This window comes from Eublepharis macularius, chromosome 14, assembly GCF_028583425.1.
Source record: "Eublepharis macularius isolate TG4126 chromosome 14, MPM_Emac_v1.0, whole genome shotgun sequence".
Lineage (NCBI taxonomy): Eukaryota > Metazoa > Chordata > Lepidosauria > Squamata > Eublepharidae > Eublepharis > Eublepharis macularius.
Window position 1 is genome coordinate 20,742,387 of NC_072803.1, and position 24,593 is coordinate 20,766,979.

Consider the following 24,593-nt stretch of genomic DNA (forward strand, 5'->3'; position numbering starts at 1 on the left):
AGGCCCAGTAAGCCAGGCTGCACCTGCCAAAAGCATCTCCATTTTGTCCCATCAGTGCAGCAGCTAGCTGCTATCCCACAAAAGTGATAAGGAACAGAGGCACATAGACGAGTGGCAACTGAGCGCATGAAAGGAGCTAGCCTCATTCATGCTGCAGCTGCAACTGTCTCCCAGGGGTCGGTTGTGGTGGGGGCGGGGGTGTCATCGCTTTAATCTCAAGAATTTTCTGAAGTCGACAGGGGAGTGAGAGGAATTTGTCCCCTATTTGCCCCTGGGAAGCTATGCTTCTAATTAACCTTTTTCCTTGGTGTGTTTATAAACTGTCTCCCCCCACCCCATCTGTGCCCTTTTCTCCTTTGAGCATCCTGCCGTCTTTGTGATTCGGTTAGGAAAGCCTTCACAATGCATTAGGGGAGAGAAATGCCTCTCTATCTCCAGGTCCTCACTTGCTTCTCATCACTTTTCAGGGCTGCTGGTATCCCCAAGCACACAAATCAGCCGGCACGCTATTTATGCCAGATGTCTGCAGGCTTCTCCACTGCCACTGTCATTGCGAGTTATTTAATGGGATTGAGGGCAAACACCGTTTAAATTTGCATAGTCATCCTACCCATGAGCGGCCTGTGACTAATAGTTTGTAAAGGTGGCCACTAAAATTAGCAAGTTGAAAAAGTGCTTTGAAATTTAAAGACTCTTTGTTACATAAAAAAACTGATTTATTGCCCTGCGGTGAATAGCTGGGATTTTATATATTATTCAAGATTTCCAGCCGAAGCTGTAAAATGTAAGGTCTCTGTTCCATGCATGGAATGTTTTATGTGTAAATTTTTTAACATTTTATGGGGTATATTTTACTGAGGCCAAGGCTTTGCTCAAGGGGGAACTTACAGGCGTGTTTCCACTCTCAAATCTTGTTAGGAAGAGTGGCCAGCTGAGAATAATCAAGCACTGTATGCTTTTACATAGAACATTTACAGCAGGATCCCAAAAGCACTCCGGGAACGAAGCTCTGAGTTTTGTAAATGGAGCTTCTGGAACTTAATCTGTCATGGTGTTAGTAACACCTGTAGTAGCAGGCCAGTAGCTAGGACTGTGACATGGTGGAGGCAGAGCTGGGGTAGGGAGTTGGGAGGGACCCTTCTTCTGAAGTTGGCCGATATGGTTCATTGGAGGCTCTTGCATAAAGAATTTCTTATCTCTGCAAGTAGTCTCATTCTTCTCCAGAGTTGACTTCACATGGACAAATAGGGGACTGGATCAAACCAGTTTTTTTGTTCCATCTCACACTTCTTACTATAGTGCCGCCTCCCCTTCTTGGCTTTTGTACACACCAGTCCATTGATCCCCGGTATAATCATTTTTAATCATCATTAGATACTCCAGCTTCTTCCTTAAAACATTTTAAAACGTCAGGACTAAGTACCACCCAAATAAAAACATCAGCTAAAGTGTGTGTTCGCGCGCGCGCGCGCGCGCGCGCGCGTGTGTGTGTCGCAAAGTACTATTGCGACCTCCCGGAGCTACTATCCTTTTAAATTTTCTTCCTCCCCTCTGTTGTTTCAAAGAAACTTCTCAGCCAAGTCAGTTGCTTCCTGTTCAATATGAAGCAAAAGAGAAAAGTAGCCATATTTAAAGGACAAGTGTATAGAGAAACTGGACTTGTACTGAAACTACTCGCCAACTTCAAGGCCGGGGCCTGGAGTTCTCCTGGAATAAAAACAGATGTCCAGTCCAAACTACATGTTTAGTTCACCTGGAAAAAATGGCAGCTTCAGTGGATGGAAACTCTAGGAGATACAGAAATTGTAGAGTGAAATCACATCCCCATTGAGCTGAGAGTCTCTCTGCACAAGACATCTCACACAGGGACACTCAAGTGACTTTCTGTGTGGTTTTATCTTCAAGTGTACTCTGCCTCCCTAGCAGTGGATGTGTATTCATAATGGGAGAACGTGTAAGGTCTTTCACTTGACCATCCCCGTGTAAGATGTCTTGTGTAGAGAGACTCTCATCCCCTCCTCAAACTGCCTTCCCCAAACACCACCCCCAGATCTCCAGGGATTTCCTAAGCTGGAGATGGCAACACTAATCTGCAACAGACCTTTACTTTCAATTGAGCCTAAAAGTGAGATATTGCCTATGGTGGGAAAAGTACTGTTAGATTTTATGGGAATATAGCTCTAAATTAAACACAGTGTGGAGCCGCCATTTCAGTATGTTTTGCAACTGACTGCAAAACATGCAGCAGCAAATGATCAGGGAGGGGGCTGTAGCTCAGTGGTAAAACATATGCTTGGAATAATGATGATGATGATGATGATGATGATGATGATGATGATGATGATGATGATGATGATGATGATGATGATAAACATTCAATTTATATACCGTCCTTCAGGACAACTTAATGCCCACATAGCAGTTTACAAAGTAAGTTGTTATTATCCCCACAACAATCACCCTGTGAGGTGGGTGGGGTTGAGATAGCTTCGAGAAGCTGTGAGTGACTGACCCAAGGTCACCCAGCTGGCTTCAAGTGGAGGAATGGGGAATCAAACCCGGTTCTCCAGATTAGAGTCCCGCGCTCTTAACCACGACACCAAACTGGCAGAAGGTCCCAGGTTCAATCATCAGCTCCTCCAGTTAAAAAGCATCTGGTAGCAGGAGATGGGAAAAGACCTCTGCCTGAGACTCTGGAGAGCCACTGCCGGTCTCAGTAGACAATACTGACCTTGATGGACCGATGCTCTGATTCAGTATAAGGCTGCCCCATGTGTTCGTTGTCATGTGGAAGTGACCTTTATGAATGGGAATGTTTGGTGTACTTGTTTTCAGTTTGGTTTTGTGTTGCATGTCTAGGTTTCCCTACCTTGAGCCATGGATGCAGTGACACTAATTATATTTAACAACAAAAATTAGTATAATTTTTTTTAAACCCTGATATTGTTTATAGGCTAATTAAATAAATAATAATTAAAATATTTAAAGTTGATCCATAATGTTTTCAGAAAGACTCCTGGCTTTTTCTTTGTAAATATATTATTGCAAAATAAATTTGAATATTTTCTGGTCATTCTTCTGGATTAACTCCACTGTAAATGTTTTTTATTTATTTTATGTTATTTATAGTCCACCTTTCTCACTGAGACTCAGGATGGATTACATCAGTTAAGTCAATATGATCAACAACTGAGACATTCAAAACACAATATAATAGGGTATGCATTGCATAAATCTGAAAAGAAGCATAGATTCAAATACAGGAATTCAGAGGAGGAACTTGCTGAAACAAAACATAAGTAGTTTGACATGACATATTAAAGAATGCAGTAGGATCATATCCACCACAACGGTCTATACTTGGTAGAATAGTCTATACTCCCTATCCCTTTATCAAAGCATTTAAGTAAACCAATACCTTGCAGTACCACCTTATTGCCTGAATTTTTGCATAGTTTACAGAAAGCCAAGAAATTGGGAGCTCTCCTGAGGCAGGCCATTCCATGAACTGGGGGCCACCACAGAGAATGCAGGTGTGCAGGCAGCTGTCGATTTTGTCCATTTGCAAGGTGGTATCTGCAGAAAGCCCTGTTCAGATGATCAAAGCTGATTTGGCAGAGCATAGGGGAAGAGGCGATCCTGCAGATATGAGGGACCAAGGCCATGAAAGGTTTGGTGTGTGATGGTTGGAACAGAACCTTGAACTGAGCCTGGTAACTAACCAATGGAATGACTGGAGAATGGAAGTGATATGCATTTTTCACCTAGCTCCTGACAATAATCAAGCTGTCATGTTCTGTACCAGGTAGAATCTGAGTTGACTTTGAGGAGAGACCTATGTAGAGTATATTACAGTAATCTAGTAGTTTCGATGTTACTGTGGTGTGAATCCAAGTGGCCAGATCAGCCGTGTCAAGGCCCTCTTCCAGGCTAGCCTGAGTTGGGAGAAACCTTTTTTGCAATTGCATTTACTTGTTTCTCTAACAGCAGTGCTGAAATCAAGTATTACTCCTAGGTTCTTAATTGAGTTTGAGTTCTATAGGTAATGTATTTATTTGTGCACACATATGTAGGTTACTGTGAACATCCAAAATGTGTGTCAACCAGCCAATGTTGACAATCTTTCCACTGTTGATGTTAATTTTAAATCTCCTAAAATGATACCAATAATATCAAATTACTGACACTTAAAAATAAACTGCATAAAACAGGAGTCCAGTGGCACCTTAAAAACTAAAAATAAACTTGTTCCACCATCTCGTTTCATCAGATGTATTAGTCTAAATAACCACTTGGCATATATATTTGATGCATCTTTGTAAATCAGGTCAGCTTGTGTTGGGATAAATGTTAATCTTTAAGATGTCACAGGAGTCCTATATTATTTTTCACTGCAGACGAACACAGATACCCCATCCGGAATAACATGCGTTATTTGGTTTCCATTTAAAATTATAAATCTTAATTGACTAAAGAGCGGTCCTAAACAAAGTTACTCTGGTCTAAACCCATTATTTCAACAGGCTTAGACTGGAGTAACTCTGCTTAGGATCTCACTGTAAAATGAAAGCCCCCCTCCTCCTCCCCCCCCGCCTTGTCTCTGGGTGGCCTGACTTTTTTGTGGTCATCAGCCAGTTTACTCTTAGGAGGAGAGATTGCCTCTTGTGGAACTTATTTGATTCCATGCTGCTGCATCTTTGAATTGTATTGATTTTATATCTTTTATATATTTTTGTCCTGACTTTCTAACATTTTTTATTTGAAAGTCATCATTGTGATGGAAAGGCAGCATATAACTTTCTTAAATAAATAAAATAAAATAATACAGAGAATACGTAGCTACTGCTGTGAACACAGGTTTCTTTGGACAGAAAAACAAGATGATGCCGCTCGATGAAATGAATCAGAGATTTTTTTTATACCATGGCATCTTATATACTCTGTGCCTAACATTTAAGAATCAGTGCAACCATTTTAAGTTTTGTGACCAGCATACATTATGCATACATCTAGAGCTGTAATGTCAAGTACAGTTGGCACCATTTTGCAACATCTTTCATTATGAATTATAATTGTCTGTGGAGCAGAAGTATATCAGTAATCCATATGGCTACAGCCTAACTGTTTTTTAGGTTGTCTACTAATTTGATCACCACCATAATTCACAATACCCCTCCCACCCTGGGCAAATCCACACGCCCTCAGCGTGTCCCGGAATTGCACTAAATGTTCGCTAAACACCCAGAAGTATAGCGTCTTTCTAGCGCGATTTCTGAAATCGCGCTAGAAAGACGCTATACTTCCGGGTGTTTAGCGAACATTTAGTGCAACGCCAGGATGCGCCGAGGGTGTGTGGATTTCCCCCCTGTGCCTGGATTATAAGGACCACTTCCTTTTTCCAGTCCTCATATCTGATGAAGGGTGCTCTGATTCTTGAAAGCTCATACTCTTGAAATCTGGTTGGTCTTTAAGGTGTTGCCAGACCTGAATCTTGCTCTTTTATTACAGACCAACACGGCTACCCATCTGAAACCATCGTCACTGTATTTGCCCTTAGGATGCTGACAATGCAAACCTATGCAATTACTTTCCTCTGAGCTCATAGATTTTGATCAGGGTGTTTGCACTGCAGGACTACCTTTTGAAAGTAAACCATCATTGTCTTTTTGTAAGTGATGGGGCTTTTGACTGATCTCCTCTTTTTGTTTAATTGCTCACAGATGGTAAAGGCCATTCAGGTGCTGAGAATTCATCTACTGGAGTTGGAGAAGGTGAATGAATTGTGCAAGGACTTTTGTAATCGTTACATCACCTGCCTCAAAACTAAGATGCACAGTGACAACCTACTCAGGAATGACCTTGGGGGCCCCTACTCCCCGAACCAGTCCTCCATAAACCTACACACACAGGTAAAGATTGGGGGCAGGGGGCGGGGAACGCAACACAAAATGCTTAATTTAAAATGTCTCTTTGTGCTTAAGGTACTAAGTTTCTTAATTTCCAACCTGGGGAGATCCTAGCCTTTTTCAGTTATTCATCTAGGCAGAAATGAATGTGTGTCCACCTCACTGTTCCTTCTCAATACAATCAAAGGTCCTTTGTGCATGGAGGGTGCACATTTGTTTATCATGCACACAGATTCCGTTTAAACAGGGCAGGAGGAGGCTGAAGGCAGAGCCTGAAGGCATTGCCCTGATCATCCCTTTCTGTGAGTTCACTGAATGTTCTAAGTGCTAGGGTTGCCAGCTCCAAGTTGGGAAATTCCTGGAGATTTGGGGAGTGAAACTTGGAGAAACCTGGAGAAAGTGGGGTTTGGGGAGGGAAAGGACCTTGGCATGGCATAATTCCATAGAGTCCACCCCCCAAAATAGCCATTTTCTCCAGGTGAACTGATCTCTGTGGCCTGGAGACCAGATGTAATTCCAGGAGATCTCCAGCCACTACATGGAGGCTGGCAAATCTACTAAGAGCAGCAGTATCTTTTAGAGAAAAGGTTGTAGAGATTTCCACTGACGGAGAGGTGAACATCACCCTTTGCAGATATATTATCTTGTAGGTAAAATGTAGGGGCGGGGGGAAGCAGCCCAGCTTAGCCTGAGCTTGTCAGAACTTGGAAGCCAAGCAGGGTTGGCTATAGTTAGTACTGGATGCAAATCTTGCTCTGCTTGGATGGGAGAACACAAAGGAAGGCTAGGGTTGCTATGGAGAGGAAGGCAATGGCCTTCTCTTGCTCATCTCTTGCCTGGAATGCCCCATGAACAGGATCACCGTGAATCTGTCTCAACTTGATGGCACATTCTTCTTTTAAAATGGCGGGTGTTCTTGCAAAGTGAGGCCAAAAGGCTAAGCATTGCAAGAGATTAGTATGCCACAACACTATGCAGAGCCCAGAGCAAAATGAGATCCAGTCAAAATCGTCGGACAGAAGCAGCTGAGCTTTTCTGCTACAATGTAAGCCTCCGCCCCTTACTCTGCTGCTGACACCCATACCTGGCTGTAAGTCTAGGGTGGATTTTCACCCCCTCTCCCCTGCCTCAGGTGCTTTCTTGAGCTTTTTCAAAGTTTTTTTTAAAGGGACCCAGCACATTTAGCCATTTACATTTGAATTTATCTTCTTTTTAAAAAGCCGTTTAGGTTCATTGGAAGCCTTGCTCTTTGCAACCGAGAGGGCTGTGCAGTGGTGGCTTTTTGATTCCTGGCTGTGCCGGGTGCGACTGGCTGGCCCCTTCTGATCATCCCGAAGCCACATTCCTCCTACCTCTAGCAGAACAGATTGCTGATCAGCTAGGAATTGCAAAAGGCCAGCCAGCCAGCGCTCTGCACAGCTGGCTTCTTTTGGAAATAGGAAGAACTAGTTGCTCTTAGGGTTGATTCATTTTGCGAGTATTTATATCTGTCCCAAGAGGGAGTGGTGGTGCACATCTACAGCGAGTTCATCTGTCTTCTTCACCCTAAACAAACAAACAAAAAACCCAGGTAGGATGGATATTTGTTTTCCTTCCTGTTCCAGTTTTACCACTGTGGATCTTTTAAAAAATATGCATGCCGTTTATAGAGCACTTATCTAACACACCATTCACATTTTATCAGTGTGGGCACCACTACCATAATGTCCCTATAATGTGAAGGCCTTTTTCCCAGCTCAGGATTACTTCTGTGCTCATAGCTCCTGTTTAGGCTAAGAGTATTTTTACAAGTCATGCACGTGAAGACTGCCCCATTTCTGACTTTTAAAAATTGATGGCTATGACCAATGAATCAGGTAATATGGGGAGCTAGGGTTGCCAGGTGCCCACCAGTGGCAGGCAAACTCCCGGGGATTTGCCCCTTTATCCGCCAATCGCTGAGTGATCGGCGGGAGGGGGCAAACTCCCGGAGCGTGCCCACCACTGGCACGCACCTCAGGAGCACACACCATGCACGTGCTCCCACCCCTCACACTGGCCATGGGAGCATCCCTACGCTCCAATTTGGCCCCATACTGGCCACATCGGAGCGCAGGAGTGCTTCCGCGGCCAGCACAACAACGGCACTTACAGAAGTGACGTCACCATGCACTTGGCATGGTGACATCACTTCCGGAAGTGACGTCATCACACTGCCGCCGGAGCGCACGTGTGTGTTCCAGGCCCCTATGGCAGCTCCCAGAAATGCAGTCGTTTAATCTGGTCTGATGGTTCTCCTCCCTCTGAATTGTAGTTTATTCCAAACTAGAGCATGCAAGAGGTACTGTATTTCTATGTGTGAATACACAGAACATGTACATTTGAACATGTATAAAGTGGGTTGCAGTGACACTGTTGCACAAATGGAGAAATATAATGGTTATTATGATCTAGAGAATTGGATTGTGCATAATTCAGAGAATTGCACAGAGAATCACACAACTAACTGTGGAAAAGTGTTTGGAAACAACATCTTACGAAAAAATATGGTGGCTGGAGTATTGACTAAGGTTCCCCATTGTGATCTTATTATGACTCTGGTCCTGAAAGATTTATCATTGGCTTTCAGATTGCTCTCGGAGACAATTCAAGGCCTTGGTTTTGACGTGTAAATAGGACCACCTTCTCCCGCTCGTTTCTGCCCTAAAACTAAGACTTCCTTCAGAGTCTACCCCTGCCTTCAGAGGCCAGGTGGGTAGCTACTCAAGTGAGAACCTCCTCTGTAGTACTTTGGCTTTAGACTGGGCATTGTCCTTGAGTAATTCCCCCTACCACCCTCATTAATGTGCCTGACTAAGTCTATCCTGTTCTCTTGAGGTTTTAATAGTAATTTATTTTATGATTTTTCTGCTGCTGCTGGATTTCATTTTGAATTTGTATTGTTGATTGGGAAAAGTGAAATGGTGTAGTTTCGTTTAAAAAAATAATATCTGAATAATTCCAGATGGGACTGAGGGCCAAAGGGACATCCAGCCATGATTAAGGGAGACTTTTTTTTCTTCTGTGAAGCTAATTAAAGCTTTGAGGAAAACCATTTACAATGAGAAAACATCATGGTAGGTAAATACCCCAATTTTCAGTAGCAATGCAGCGCTGCTACTTACAGTGCAATCTTAAGCAGTTATGCCCTTCTATGTCTCCTGAAATTAATGGACTTAGAAAAGTATATTTCTGTTTAGGATTATACTGACAGTGTATTAAAAAGTGGGAGGCCCTGATGCCAGATCTCCCTGCTGTCTCGTTCAGCCCTTGTATTGTCTGAGGAGCAACTTCTCAAAGTAAGAAAGGATTCAAGAGCAGTTTTGCAGTGTGGTATTGAAAATGGGACAGTATTACTAAGAGGGGAAAAAACTGGAACATTCCAGTGGGCATGCTCAAACTGCTGGAGCTAGCGAAAAGACCCTTCCAGATTATGAACCAAGTACCATTTGTGACAGCAGTATGTGAGTGTTTTTACACACACACACACACCTCAGCCTGGCTCAGTTGGCTCACAGCCTCTAAACATGGTGTTTTGTGAGCTCTCAAGGCCCAGTATGTAACCTGAGAGCTGGTGTGGTGTGGTGGTTAGAGTGACATCCTAACACCTCGGAGAGCCAGATTCAAATCCCCTCTCTGCAATGTAGGTTCCCTGGGTGATCTTGGGCCAGTCATATACTTTCAGCCTAACCTACCTCACAGGGTTGTTGTGAGGAGAAAATAGAGGAGAAAACTACAGCATGTGACGAGAGGGGATTTAAGCTTTGCCCAATGCTCCATTTTCCTGACCTGAAACATCCTGGGGGGGTCCACCCTTTGCCCATTGGGGAAACTTATATGTAACTGTATCGATATACGTCAAGTTTTCCCAACATTTCAGGCCCACAGAAATGCTGTTACTTGAGGAGCAGAAATCTATGAAGTAAGCTTACAGAGTGTGCATAAATAATGCTCCTCCAAAATCTGTGACATACATTAATACTATAGTTGATGTTCATGTGGTTAGAGGGCTATTTAGTGTTTGTATTTCAATTAGGCTTTGATTGTTGAATTGCCTATGTTTGTGTAAAATTTTTAAAAGTCAACAACTCGGTATAATTTCTTTGTATTTAAACTTTTATTTTACTCCCATGCTGTATTAACCTTCATGTAATTATGTGCAAGATCACAGAATAAAAATGTACCCTCCCCCTTCTGGTAAGAAGGCCAGTTTTTCAAAACCTTGCCAATTGAACATGATAAGGAGCAGTGCTTGTGAAAAAAGCCATAGTGCTCCTTTCTGGATTTTTAAAGGCCCCTTTTATTTGCATCCCAAAGCAGAAAATTTGCTTTTCTGTATTATGTTTCTAAGCCTTGGAGATACAAATAAATCTCAGTTACAGTTTACCAACAAGAAAGAGATGACTTCAGTAGCAGAAAAAGCACAACAAACTTCCTTTTCTACCTCTTCTATTCTCCTGAAAAAAAGATAACATGATGAGAGAATGAATTGGGAAGAGGAATATACTTCAAGTATAAGAAGTGAAAATAAAAGATTATCTTCTTTTGTTTTTCTGTTTCATTCTTCAACCCATCCCTCCAGAGGCAAGATCATTAGGTATTAATTATATTTTTTTATCCTGCACCATTCCCTAAGAAGCGTAGGGCTGTGTACATGGCCTCCTCCCTCATTTTATCCTCAAAAACACCCTGTAGGGTAGGTTAGACTGAATGTGTGGATAACTTGCCCCAAGTTATTCATTGAACTTAAAGGCAGAATGTGTATTTGAGTCTAGCTGGTTGGAGTCCATTACACTGACTCCACCATACCACTGTAACACAATACTCTGTTGATCTGTGCAGTGAACATAAGCGCTTTCTAACCCAGTCGTATGCCAGGGTAAAGGATCCACTGGCACTGGGATCCAGTGCCCTTTGCAGTTTCTCATGGCAAGGTGACAGTGGCCAAGGGAGAGGGCCACTGTTGGCATACTTCTTGCCACATTCCCGAAGCCGGAAATACACTTGTCATTTGTTTGCTTACTTTGCATGATTTATTTTTCTTCTTTGGGCAGATATGCCCACAGAAGGAAAATAAATTATGTCGTGTAAGTAACTGTGTCTCAGTTTAAATAGTTAATATAGTATACGCAAGTCTGGATGTGCCTTGTTTGTGTATGTTTTTTGGTGCCAAATGCAAAGAGTGAGTCTGGGGCCCCTAAGCAGGATGAAGCATCCTACCCATTGGCATGGATTTACGCCACCTTTAGGGTTTTTTTGGGAAAACAATATTTTTTTCATTTTCAATCCGACAGTTTTAATTTAAAGAATGAGTGTGTGTTTTGATAATAGGAAAACTTACAGCAAAAAAACCCACTGGCAACTAGTATTTTTCCAAAATTAGTAGTGCCCCCAAGTTCTAGCTATTTAACCCTCCTCCCAAGTTTTCCCCTGGCTGTTGGGTGAATTTTGCAAAATCAAGATCACCGTTATCTCGCCTAAGTTATCCTGGGGAAAAAATCTCATTTAAGCTATTATGACAGTGTGCATGAATACTTCAAGGGGGTCGGGGCTAAGGTAAGGAAGTGCTTATGGATACAAGGAATGTGTTCATTATAGGAAGGTAAAAGTTTCAGAACTTAAAAATAACTTCAATCTAATTCTAATGTGTTTGGTACTAACTAGCATGCATGTGGACAAGATGCAAGGGACATCCATCATCATTCAGATTTAATTTCTAGGAGACCCTAGGGAGAGAGCTGAACCCTGACGACGAAGAGTAGCAACTCACATGAACAAAATTTTAGCAAGGTATCCCCCAAAAGCTTTAAAAATAGTAATAAAATGAGAACACCAGTGTTACCAGGAGCATGTGCCTGAAACTAAGGGCTGCCTATGGTAAATAGAACCAGCTGGTGCATTTGAGATTACACAACTTTCTTCTACTATTGAATTCTTTGTTGCCCAGCAGGAAACATGGAAGTCAAAGAAGGCTAGCTGTGGCTCTGATTTGAGCATGCATACTGAGAACAACAGTGGTCCCCAACATGGTGCTCATGAGTGCCATGGTACCTGCTGACACGTTTCCTGGCACCCATCAAGCATTTTTAGAAAGTGGGTGGGCCATGTGGGTTGTTGCACAACAGGGCATCTGATTGGCCATTGGAGATCTGATTGGCTGTGCAGATTACAATAATGTCGTTTCAGCGGCAGCTGCCACCACAGTGTTGGTTGGATGCTTCTGGTTTCCTTGCGGTTTTACACACCATTCTTGATATGATTTATCCTGAATTGTATTATAGAGATCTTAAACATATGGACTGTTGAAAAATCATCACCTACACCAATGTGTCTTTGGTAGTCTTGTTGAATTTGAATGGGGTCATGGGACCTACTAAGTCCATGAGTATCTATACCTTTTTATGTGTTTATTTATTGCTTGGACAGGCATCCCATAAAATATGGTGTGTATAAAACAAATACAAACCACTGAGAAAGGCCTCATGGCCAAAAAGCACTTGGCTATACATGTATAATGATGATTGTAACAGCTAACCTTAAGTCGCTTCATGCCGCCCTCTTCCGGATCGCGACGGGGAAAATGCGAAATATCGCGTTTCCTCGCGCGAGTTTTGCGCGTCGTCGCGCAAAACTCGCGCGAGGAAACGCGATATTTCGCATTTTCCCCGTCGCGATCCGGAAGAGGGCGGCATGAAGCGACTTAAGGTTAGTCATCTGGAATCGGCCCTGGTCATTTTTTAAAGATGTCCGTAGATGTTTGTCGTCCGAATGTGTGGGAGTGCAGTTGTTTACAAATTTCTGCATTAGGGGAGGGTACTTACATACATGGAACCAGCATGATATTGTTTTAATCCTATAGTATTAATTCTTGAAATTTTATTAAAGATTTTTGTACTTTTTTCTTTTTATTTCTTTTGGCATTGGTCTTGGGACTTGTATGAAAAAGTTTTTTTCCTTCAACCATTTTGGTTACCCCGACCCCTGCTATACACATTACTAAGTACGCAGGACCTGAGTCCTCACTGGGTGTCAGATGTAACATGAGTTGTGGGTTCTCCTCAATCCCTGCACATACCGTGCTTGAGTATATCATGACTATGGTGCACATGAAGAATGGGCTTCAACCTCCCCCAAACCCACCTTTTTCCCAGTCTAAAACAGTCTGGAGGAGGGCTGCTATTGGGCCTGATAGAGAAAACCACATGTATCCCAGGGAATAGATGGATTTCCCCAGATAGTGTCTCATTGGATTGTTTTGGGTTGGGAAACTGATGCATGGGGAAGGATGAATCCCAGACTCACATATGATTGTGTTGCAGCTGATATAGGTGGAGACCCAAACCAACCTATGTACTCTGTAATGTAGAGAGGCTGCAGCTGCTGAGCACTCACTCAGATTAAGCCTTGTAATTAGGCGGGCTGAACATTTCTTTGCTGGTAACAACACTTAAGACTTCTGTCCACTGTGTATCATTGTAGAGTTGCCAGATGCAGGTTTTCAGTCTAACCAAGTTCAGGCAGGCAGGGGCAGTCTTAGACAGTGAGCAACAGAGGCAGCTGCCCTGGACCCTGCATTTGGGGAAGCCCCAGCCATCCATAGCTGTGCCCCCAAAGGAGCACCTGTCCTGTCTGTGGTCAGGGAGCTGGTTTCTGGCAATCGTGGTACTTCCTACCTACCTACCTACCCACAGGATGAGGGCTACCTCTTGGTTGGCCCTGACAGGGGTACAGTGATTCCAGGGCCCCTTCCTGTATTTTTCCAAGGGCTCCAGAATCACTAAGATTGCCTCTGAGTTCAGGGAACCTGATGGATCCACTAAAATATTCTTCGTTCCTCAAACGAGGACCATTGCACTCTGACAATATCAATGCCATAGTCCAGAGAGTATCTGATCGAAGGAAGGTGAGAAAAATGAAAATTTTAAAAGTTCATGTTTCTCCTTTTAGATATACGGAAATATCCAAATCACTTAATCAATGATCTAAAAAAAACACCACTAGGCTTTCTTTGTTTTCAAATATTCTTTAGAAATGGACTTAATATTCCTTTACTGCTTTATTGTAGTTTCCCTTATGATCAAAATTAGCAAGAAACTTGCATAAAGGAGAACAATAATTGCTCAACGAGCATCTCGTTTGTAATTTATTAGTTTCTATTATTGCAAGTTGCCATAGCAACGGCTCGCATCCAGGGCAATGAGAGAGATGTTAGATATGAGCCGACGAGGCTCCGAGTCCCAGCAAATGGAGATGCACATTTTTATCAGTAATTTTCATGAAAATAATATGTGAGGAGTTAATGAGATGGAAAGCCGTCCTGTGGCTATTGTGAATTTTTTTTTTAAGTGTTGATCTAATTAGAATGCATCGGTCAGGAAAAGTAATGAGGATTTAGCACCTCACAAAGATGTGAGGATCATATCAGAAAATTAGCACAAGTCTTTGGAAATAATCAGGCCCTTGGAGAGGGACTAAAACCCCACCTTTCCTCTCTCATTTTTTTTTACAAGGAATTCTGTCAAGGAGTGGCTCCGCTTTCCTTTGCTCATGCGGCTATCAGGATGGCACGGCACATTTCGCCGAATGTGAGGGAAAAGTTCACACATTACAGTTAAAATTAGTTAAACATCAGCTCCTGCGAAGGTGATGTGCTGGAAGGCTTCAGAGGGGGAGGAAAAAAATCACATTTGAGAACAACCAAGGAATGCATACCAGAGCATATTTTCAGCTTGAAGTTTGGGGAACTGATGGCAAGCCAGATTGAGCCAGCAGTTACCTGTGGCGGAAATACACTTCATAAGGCATGTATTCAGTGAGATCTGAGGTTGGCATCCATTTTTCATTGAGGGGGCCAGACCATATAACATTTGTTGGGTTGGATCCAGGCAGCTTTTTCATTTCATCTCACCCAGTTCCCCTACATACTGGAGCCACCATCCCACATGGCTTCTGTATATGCAAGTTCCTTGATTCTCAGCATAGCCTGTCTGTGGTTATCAAAGAAGATCCCCCTCCTGCCCTTTTCTCCAGCAAAAAGGTGCTTGGATTGAACCCCATTGCACAGGCTGGAAGAGTAACTGAGTATTTTATCAACGTGTGGAGTACCTTGAAAACTAGGGTGGGATCCTCTGCAAGACAGATTTTGTTTGTGTATGTGTGATATTGTTTGATTAATTGATTGGAAACCTCTTGATTAATTGCAAATGTGCCCTGATTAATCGGGCAGGTTTTTAAAAAAATTGAATACAAGTTTCAATAGAAAGAACTACAGGTGACAACTGCCATCTTAAAAGAGGCATTCTCTATTTTCTGGCACTTGGGGGATGCCTCTTCTAAAACAATGCCTACTGTAATACCTGCATGCATCATTTAAGACCAACAAAAGCATGCTTTCTACTCGAGGGCAATTGTTTTTCAACTTACGCACAATTTCATCAAATAATATTTGAACTGTCCATCAAGATAGATGGATCAATATACCCTGCCTTTGAGCAGTGTCAGCGAAGCAATGTGCAGTCCAAGTTATGTGCTCCAGAATTCCTTGCATTGATGCAGAGGGTGCTGGGGCATATCCCTCTTGAACTGTGCACAACTGCATGCTGTCTGATGGCCAACGCAGATCGCGTGCAGGAACTTCCTGCAGTGCCATTTTCCTAGGCTGATTCCGCACATGTTGGATAATGCACTTTCAATGCACTTTATCAATCGTTTGAGGTGTATTTTTCATTCCGCACAGGAAAAAATCCGTTCCAAATGATCTATAAAGAGGATTGGAAGTGCATTATCCAACGAGTGCGGTAGTCTAAAATGACCATCATGAGACATACCGGACCAGACCAGGGATAAAACCAGTGATGCATCTTGTTCAGCTTCCTGGTCGACATGGTGACCACCTGGAGGACCAATGATGGCATAACATTCAAGCTCTTCTATGTCACCTCCGAGTAACTTGTATCCAGAGGCTTACTGCCTCTGCATATGGAGTTTGTCTTTCGTCACTGGGTAGTAGCCTCATGGACTCTATTCTCCATGAATCTGTCTGATCCCCCTTATGGAGGATAGGTGAGGTCTATCCAGTAGTCCCGAGGAGCAGCTATTTGCATCACACCTGTGAGAATTGTGCCGCAGGCATCCTCTGCAATGCTACAAAGGATCATGCCTTGTGCTGTACAGATGCTTAAGGAGACAGAGTATCTTGGACAGCTCTGAGTCCATCCTCAAACCCATTACAGAAGATTCATATAACCCTGAGTTTGTTTTTTATCCTTCATTTCATTTGCTTGCGCTTTGCTCCGTAACCCGCTTTGTACAGAGCCTCTGTATGCTGGTAGCACACCATGGCCTTGTATGGTGTAGTCAGTTGGTAGGAGCTGCTTCATCCTGTTTTGCACCAGAGAACTAGGCTAAAAGGGCCTTCTAATCCCTACCAGCTCAAGGATGCTCTGTGCACAAATCCACAGTTCTTGTATTGCCAGGGGAACGGATCAGAATTGTGACTTCCTTGGGACAGTTGCCCAGTGTCTAAGCGAGCTTTCTCACATTTCTTTGAGCCTTATATGCGTTTGTTTGCACTTCAGAGTTGCAATGTGAGATGAGAACAACTTAGCAAGTGCTATTTCCTCACACAGCAGGATCATGTACATGTTGGAAAGGATTCCTAAAACATGGCTCTTTCTGGCAAGTCAAACTAGTTGTCACATTACTCTCAGAGTATGTTCAGGCTTGCTTTTCTGGACAGAGGTCATCGCTAATGGAACAGGGGCCAAGGAAAGTGCTGAACAACCCTAGGTCACCCCTGTCAGCCTCTGAGTAGGAGGAGGCCACTCAAGGCCCCCACCAGCCCCAGCATAATGGGACAGTTTTCCAAAGTAGGAGATACAAGCAGATTAGATAGCTGAACTGGTCATCCTGTTGCGGATCTAGAGTTGCCAACTTTCTTTGAACATATGAAGCTGCCTTATAATGTAGGTTTATCTGGTCTAGGAATGTCTGCTGTGCTCGCCAGCAGCTCTCTAGAATCTTAAGCACAGGTCCCTTTCCTAGCACCTGCTACACAAGGTCTTTTAACTGGAGGTCCTGGGGACTCAACTAGAGACCTTTCACATGCGAAGCATCTGCTCTGCCACTCAGCAAGTGCATTGCAATGCCTGCTCGCCCCCCCTACTCAGCACCACAGGAGGGGGGGAGCAGGCATTGCAACCCTTTGGAGAACATTCTGAATTCAGTAAAATTGTGATCTTCATTTTAATCCATGTGGTGCTTCCAGTCTACCTTCTCTGCTGTGCAAAATATTCTGTGCCTTTTTGTGCTGTCTGTTTCTATGCTGAGTAGAGATGCTTATCCAATTCCTAGAACAAGCAGTTGTTCTTACCAACTTATTTCCATTTTGGAGGACAGACGAATTAAAATATATTACTTGAACTATTTGTGCTGGTTATCATATATTGCCTGGAAATGGGAGCTAGTGACATGATGTGAGGCAGGCTCAACTTCTTGTTATCTGTTTTGCACAAACCTTTATATGAACAATTAGCACTACAGGCAAAATGAAGAAGAGGCTACAGTCAAGATTTTTTAAAAAGCAGAACATCTGATCATACCTGAGCAGTCCATGTGAACTCAAGTCACCAAGACAACATAATGTTAGGAGAAAGATGATAAAGAATCCAAAATCCCAGAGGGATAGCCATGTTAGTCTGTTGCAGTAAAATTAAATATGTGTGATGTATCACCTTAAAGATTAAAACGATTTATTCTACCGTGTGCTTTCATGAAAAGAGCTCACTTCATCAGATGCATGAAGTATCCATTATCACTGTAACCACAGCAAAGAATCTTGTGGCTCCTTAAAGACTAACGAAAGACACAAGTAAGCTCTGAAGTGTTTCACCTGATGGATTGCTCAAGTGGCAGGTTAAATGTGTGCATGTAGGTACAGGCACAAGAAGGGCAGACAGATTATTTATCATAAAATGATAGAAGGCCCAGCAATCCAAGAGGACAAAATAGGTGGGGAGGGGGAACTATGTCATCTGGGAGAAGATGGTAATAAATGTAAGCGAGGATTATATATGTAACTAGTTCCTAAGGAAAAACATGCATCATTGAGGGCATCAGTGACCAACAGAGTTAAAGATAGTATATTTTCTCATATTTTTCCCTTGCACCATTCCACAATGTGTAACTGGAGAACTTTAACACCTTTAGCCGAGGTAGAAATTCCTGACTTAGATGGAAAAGTTAATGTCAATAATAATACAGGAGCAGGAGAAGTGCTCTATAACTATTTTAGATATTTATTTGGAACCACCTTGTGATGTTTTCATTATGTTCCATTACATTTGATGCTCTCATTCCTGCGGAGATGTAGATTTATTTTAACAATATCTGCATTCATCACATTATAAGTAGATATTTTGCTCTTATGGCTAAAGCTCCGGACTAATTTAACCATGATGCCAAACGTACAAACTAGTGCAACGCCAGAAGGAAATAGCCTCCCTGATCGCAGCTGTAGGACACTTAACTGTAGACCTGTGAAGCAGGGAAGAGGCTGTGGCTCAGTGACAGATCGTCTGCCTTGCAAGCAGAAGGCCCCAGGTTTAGTCTCCAGCTAAAGGATCAAGTACTAGTTGATGTGAAAATCCAGTACCTGAGACCCTGGAAAGTTGCTGCTAGCCAGGTTAGAATGTTGACCTTGACAGACTAGTGGCCTGATTCAATATAAGGCAGCTTCATGTATGCGCGAGGAGCAGTCTAATCATACCGGTGTTTTCTATACAACAAGGGATCCTAGTTTTAGCTGGGTCTGTTCTTTCTCCCACGTGTAAGTGCATTTTTGTGTCATTCACGAGTAATTCGTATCGTGTGGTTCGGCTCACAGACAGACATTTCAAGAATGCCCAAATTCTGCTCACAGAATCAATTATGCAAATCATCTCCCCCTCCCCGCCATTATTTTGCATGCATCTCCCCAGTTGGCTAGAACCTGCTCCCTATTAAGTTAACTTCAAGTGTGTGTTGTAAGGGAGCACTTGTAGCATGTCAACACCCCCTTCCCAGTTTTGCCCCTCACTATCTAAAGAGGTACAATAAAGAAATTAAGTTGAAATGAGGGATGAGAAAGTTTTTTGGCTCTATTGTCCTTTTTAAATCCCAGTCTTCTTCTAGGGAGCTCAAAGAAGCAGATGTACTTTTCCCTTTTCCATTGTACCCTTAGGACAATCCTGTAAAACAGAGTAAGCTGAGAGGGAGAGATTACCCAGCTTAAGGTCATAGCATGAGCTTCGTGGCAAAGTGGTTTTGAGCCCACTTCTCCCCAGTTATAACCCAGGCACTCTAACACTACCTGCCTGCCCCACTCGTCTTGTGCAGGATCATGCAACGGCTGTGCAAATTACTACCTGATACTACCTGATTTGCACAGCGGAATGTGCAAATTGCACAGCGGTTGTGCAAATTACTACCTGATTCCTGACTGAGCAGGAGTCATTGAACCCAGCCTGTTCTGTATGATGCAATATAGGGTTTTCGTACTGATCGGTAGGGTAAGCAAAGGATACAATCCAAGATACTTGAGTTCCCCTTGGAATTTGTTCATGGAACAATTAAGGAACATTCAGAACGAGGGACACAACATGTGTTGCCTTTCTTTCTAATAATGAGCGTTTGGAACACCTGGCGATTGAGCTGTGAGCATAGTTGCTAGATTTCCCTCTGCCCCCTGTCATTTAAAATCCCAGCGCTGAAGAGGTCACTGAGCATTTGGATCATTAAAGTTAGGAAATGTTAATTACTCCCTATCAAAGCCACATGACCTTTTGCAGATACTCCCAGGGATGGGTGCTAAGTAAATGCATAGAATAATGAGAAATGGCGCCTGTTCCTGTGGGACAGCCACTCGCTTTTTGGTCCCAGAATGATCCTCCTTTCTTTTCTCTCATTTCATTTTTCAGCTCATATATTACAACTATAAGCTAATAAACATCAGCAGCTGGACAAATCAGTGAAAAGTTGCAATTAATTTACATTAAATCATATTATTGTGCAAGAAATTCAAATCCATTTTATTTTTGTCCTTGTAGCATTCATTAGACTGTTGTTCAACTATGTGGGAGGCCCGGGTTCAAATCCCCTTTCTACCATGGAAAGGTAGCTGGGTGACCTTGGACCAGTCACTCTCTCTCACCCCCACCAGTTGTTCTAATCTACCCCACAGGGTTGTTGTGGGGGGAAATTAGGAAGGGAGAACTATTGATGGTGTGCTGAGTTCTTTGGAGGAAGGATGAGAGGCAAATATACTACACAGATTCATTAACATACTGTTAATGCACCAGTCACTCTTAAGGTCCACAAGAAACCCTTGGTTGAAATAAATGCAAAAAAAGGGATTTGGGGGGCGGGGGGGAATTGCTGTATTCCAGTTATCCAATACTAGCAGTATTGTACCCCATGTACACTGTTTGCTGACAGAGATGCTCTTTTTTAGTTTTTTAAAAGTCCTTTGGCCCTTGAAAATCTAGCAATATGAGGCTGAGAGGCAGACGGTATTCCGCCCCATAATTCAGTAAGGAACAAGCCCACTTCCATTGTTGTAGCCAATGAAGGGAGCCACTGCTCTGATTGACATGCTGGCTACATCTCTCTTCTAGCAAGCTGTGCTGTCCTCTGAAGAAGAATAGCTGAGCAAATCCAAACCTGAGAAGATGGCCAGGTGAGGAGGTGTTTCCTCTGTTCTTCCCCAATTTTTGTAATGGTTGCCAGGAGCAGACACAAAGCAACCCATAGACAATGCCACAATGACAAGTGTGCTTGATTTGCATAATTAGCAAATCATGCTCAGAATATGCAAATGAGGGGGCTTGGAATTGCAGGAGAACTGGAATATTGCAAGCTGATCCAGGAGAAGCTTGCATTTCCCTTAACAACCATTCATACTTCCTTCGGGCTGCCTGTCTCAGCTTGAAAACCAAGTTTTTATGGTGCTGTATAACTCAGCCTGATTCACTGTTGTTTTATTTCTGACATTTTGCTCCCAGGAAAGTATTTGCGACTCAGAAAGGCTCGCTTTGCATCTTCAGTGAAAAACTAGGAGCTCTTCGTTCCTCCATCTAATTTTCCACCTACAAATATAATCTCAGTGCAGTGTTGTAGGGGGAGGCAGGTCCTGAAGCAGGTTCCATTCCCTCAATGCAGTGGGATGAGCTGCTCATAAAAGGGGATGCATTTGGCTTTCCTGGTAAAGTCGGTGGGGCTGGATTTGGTTGACTAGGCAGAAAAACCAGCAGTTGCCCACGGGGCTCTGGAAGAGGACTGCATCTCTGAGGCGCTGGGTAGGGGCACTGGAAAAACTCAGGGCAGGGATTTTCCACCGCAACTTGGCATTAAGTACACAGTTTTTTAAAAAAGAAAGAAAGAGAGGGGAGAGCAAGCGAGAGTGTGAAATTCGTCATGGTTCAGAATTAATCCCAACAGCTTGAAATAGAAGAGTCATCATCATCTGTGCTCACGGTGCGCCTGCTCCCCACTGGAAAATGATACAGCAGGATAAAAATTCCACTCTGTTGCCAGATTTGTTGAAGGCAGCTTGCTAATGTTTTTCTCAAGTTGTTAATTACTCAGATTCGTGTTACAGAGAGAGTGAGAGAGAGACATAGAAATAAGTCGTCTTGGAGGGGGGGAAAGAGATGAATCTTAAACCCCATGCTCAATTCTGGCTCCAGAGTGCTGGAGCTCTGTCTCTCCCACTGTGATGAGAGAAGAGAATCTGGCTGCCTCTAGTCTGTCGCACACAAAAGTGCAGGCCAGACGAGGCCTGGCATACAAAAATGGAGAGAAGCACTTTGCGGCCTTTTGTGCTGCCTATCAGTGCCAGGAATTTGGGCTGCTGTCTGCATGGTGCTCTCGCCCACTTTCTATACTACCTTTGGTACCCGGTTGATTTGATTTGCATTGATGCAAAAAAAGCCCCACCCCGCCCCCAGTTTCTTGATATTGGGAGGGATGCAGATAAAGCATCGTGGGGTGGGAGAACAGAGATCTGTTGCTGCTTGGAAGAAGCCCAATCAAGTTGGATGTAGAGAACCAGTTCCAGTTGGGAATTGCTGCATTTCTTCTTGGCTTGCAATAACCTCCCGTTTGCCAGCCACACAAGGAAGCATGGCTGCCCTTTCCCCCATCATTCCCTCCCTTATTCCCCAACCTCATTGTGTCTCACACTAGGAAATTATAAGGAATAGAAGAGTCAGCTTTTCGGCCCCAGCTGGAGCAGGAACATCATGCCAAGGAGCTGAGAAATCGGAATGGGGGGAGGTCATAATTCCTCACTAGGGAAGCAACAAAGGTATTTCTTTTTTAAAAAGAGAGAGGTTTTCTTATCAGCTGTGAATCGGATGTATTGAAGAAGCTGATGCAAGGAAAGAACTGGGGGTCTCCTTCACCGTCAATGGCATATATATTTTAAAACTATTTTAATAAGGAATCAGATCTAACTTTTACAGGCCTGAGACTCTCTCGAGCCAATAAGGGCTATTTTAGTTAAGGTCTGGCATCAGATTCTCTCTGTGTTAGGTTGCCAGATTCTGACCCAAGAAGACTTCTGAGAGCCAAGCTACAAGTAATGAATGACACTTGAACGGCAAGTGAACAGACTCACGTGTATTCCTTCCTGTTCACTTGATCACGTGATCAAGTGGAGCGCAAGTGAACAGGGAGGAATACACGTGAGTCTGTTCACTTGCCGTTCAAGTGTCATTCATCACTTGTAGCTTGGCCCTCAATCTCTGTTAGTTTCCTGGACAAAGAGAATTCCAACAAGTGCTGCTTTTGAGAAAAAGCTGCCACTAGCTTTTGTGCCACAATTAAATATTCAAGCCTAAACCCAGCTGCCTTATCTCAATGTTATTCCCATGTTTTTGACTTTCTCGCTGTTAGTGGGGGTTTTGTGTAGTGGTTGAAGTATCAGACTGAGATCTGGGAGGCCCAGGTTCAAATCCTTACTCTACCATGAAGTTTGCTGAGTGGCCAGTCACACACTTTTAGCTTAACCTACCTCACAAGGTTGTTGTGGGGGCACAGCAAAAGAGAGGAGACTGATGTCTTTAACTTTGAGCTCCTCGGAGGAAGGGCAGGATAAATATGTAGTAAACAGGGCTTTTTTTCTGGGAAAAGAGGCAGTGCAACTCAGTGGTGGAACTGAAGACTGCACAATGACGTCACTTTGGGTCAGCTGGAACAAGGGGGGAGTTTTTTAAAGTTTAAATTGCCCTTGGCGAAAATGATCACATGGCCGGTGGCCCCGCCCCCTGATCTCCAGACAGAGGGGAGTTTAGATTGCCGCGGAGGGCAATCTAAACTCCCCTCTGTCTGGAGATCAGGGGGCGGGGCCACCGGCCATGTGATAATTTTTAAGAGGTGCCGGAACTCCATTCCACCGCGTTCCCACTGAAAAAAAGCCCTGGTAGTAAATAAAATAATACATAAGAGAAGTGGTTGTACAAAACCCAAACTGTTGCAGGTAGAAACAGGGATTTGGGTCTGCGTTTTCTACAACCATTTTATTACTTTATTTACTACATTTTTGTAGTAATCTGGAGAACTGGATTTGATTCTCCACTCCTCCACTTGAAGCCAGCTGGGTGACCTTGGATCAGTCACAGTTCTCTCAGAGCTCTCTCAGCTCCACCCACCTCACAGACTGGTTGTCATGCGGATAATAATAACACACTTGTAAACTGCTCCGGAGTGGGCGTTAAGTTGTCCTGAAGAGCGGTATATAAATCAAAAGTTGTTGTTGTTGTTATAACCTTGTGAGGTAAGTTATGCCGAGAGAGTGTGACTGACCCAAGGTTGTGCAACAGCAATGTGTGATTAAAATAAATTCAGCAGTGTAGCTTTTAAAGGAGTTGTTACTTTAAATAGATGAATTCAGTGAACTAGTGGGAAGAAATATTTTGGGGGCATCTTTATGTCTGGCCCATTTAATAGGCTCTGGGACTGAAGGGCAGATGTTAAGTAGCTGTGCTTTTGACAGTAACAGGCCACGTCTAAATGGGAAAGGGCCCTAGATGACAAGAGCCCTGCTGGAGGGAGGGGGGGAAATCTTGGAGACCCTGTTCCATAAAGCTCTTAAACTCACATCTTTATCTAGGCACTCAGTGAATGAGAAGTCCCATCTGTATTTCAGACATGGAGTTCGCCCTACAAGGCCTCATTGGAAGAGAAAAATCATTAACAGCCAGTCTACACTCAAGTTCCCGCATCCCTTTCCTCTTTCCTGTCTTTATTTTTTTAATCCTCTGCCACTGAGTGATGGATTTTACTGTGTGCTCAGAATTGTTATGTATCCTGCTTTAATTAGTGTTGTAACAGTTGTAATTCTATTTTGATTCTATTTATTCGAAGCTGCTTTACATTGCTTTTAGGCAGAAAGGCAGCATATATGTTAAAATATAAACAAGTAAAAAATAAAAATAAGTTAAAAAGTGGTGTGGAAGGATGCCTGCAGTGCTGTCCTTGTATTTTAAGGTAAACGGGCACTCCAGTTAGGGTTGCCAGTGGAGATGGGGTGGCAGGTACTTGCATGTGTGCGCATACATGAGCACATGCGCCTGCAGCCCTGATCAATGACATCGCTTCCGATGCAAGGTGGAAGCGACAGAATTGCTAGGG

General features: G+C 43.3%; 1 protein-coding gene across 1 annotated transcript in view; it reads left to right on the top strand.

Annotated features, from left to right (window-relative positions):
* PKNOX2 (PBX/knotted 1 homeobox 2) overlaps positions 1-24,593 on the top strand; it is a 370,783-nt gene that overhangs the window by 297,357 nt on the left and 48,833 nt on the right. The window contains exon 8 of the mRNA XM_054997769.1: positions 5,721-5,909. Within this exon, the coding sequence (XP_054853744.1) occupies positions 5,721-5,909 (189 nt within the window). The remainder of the gene's footprint in view (positions 1-5,720; positions 5,910-24,593) is intronic.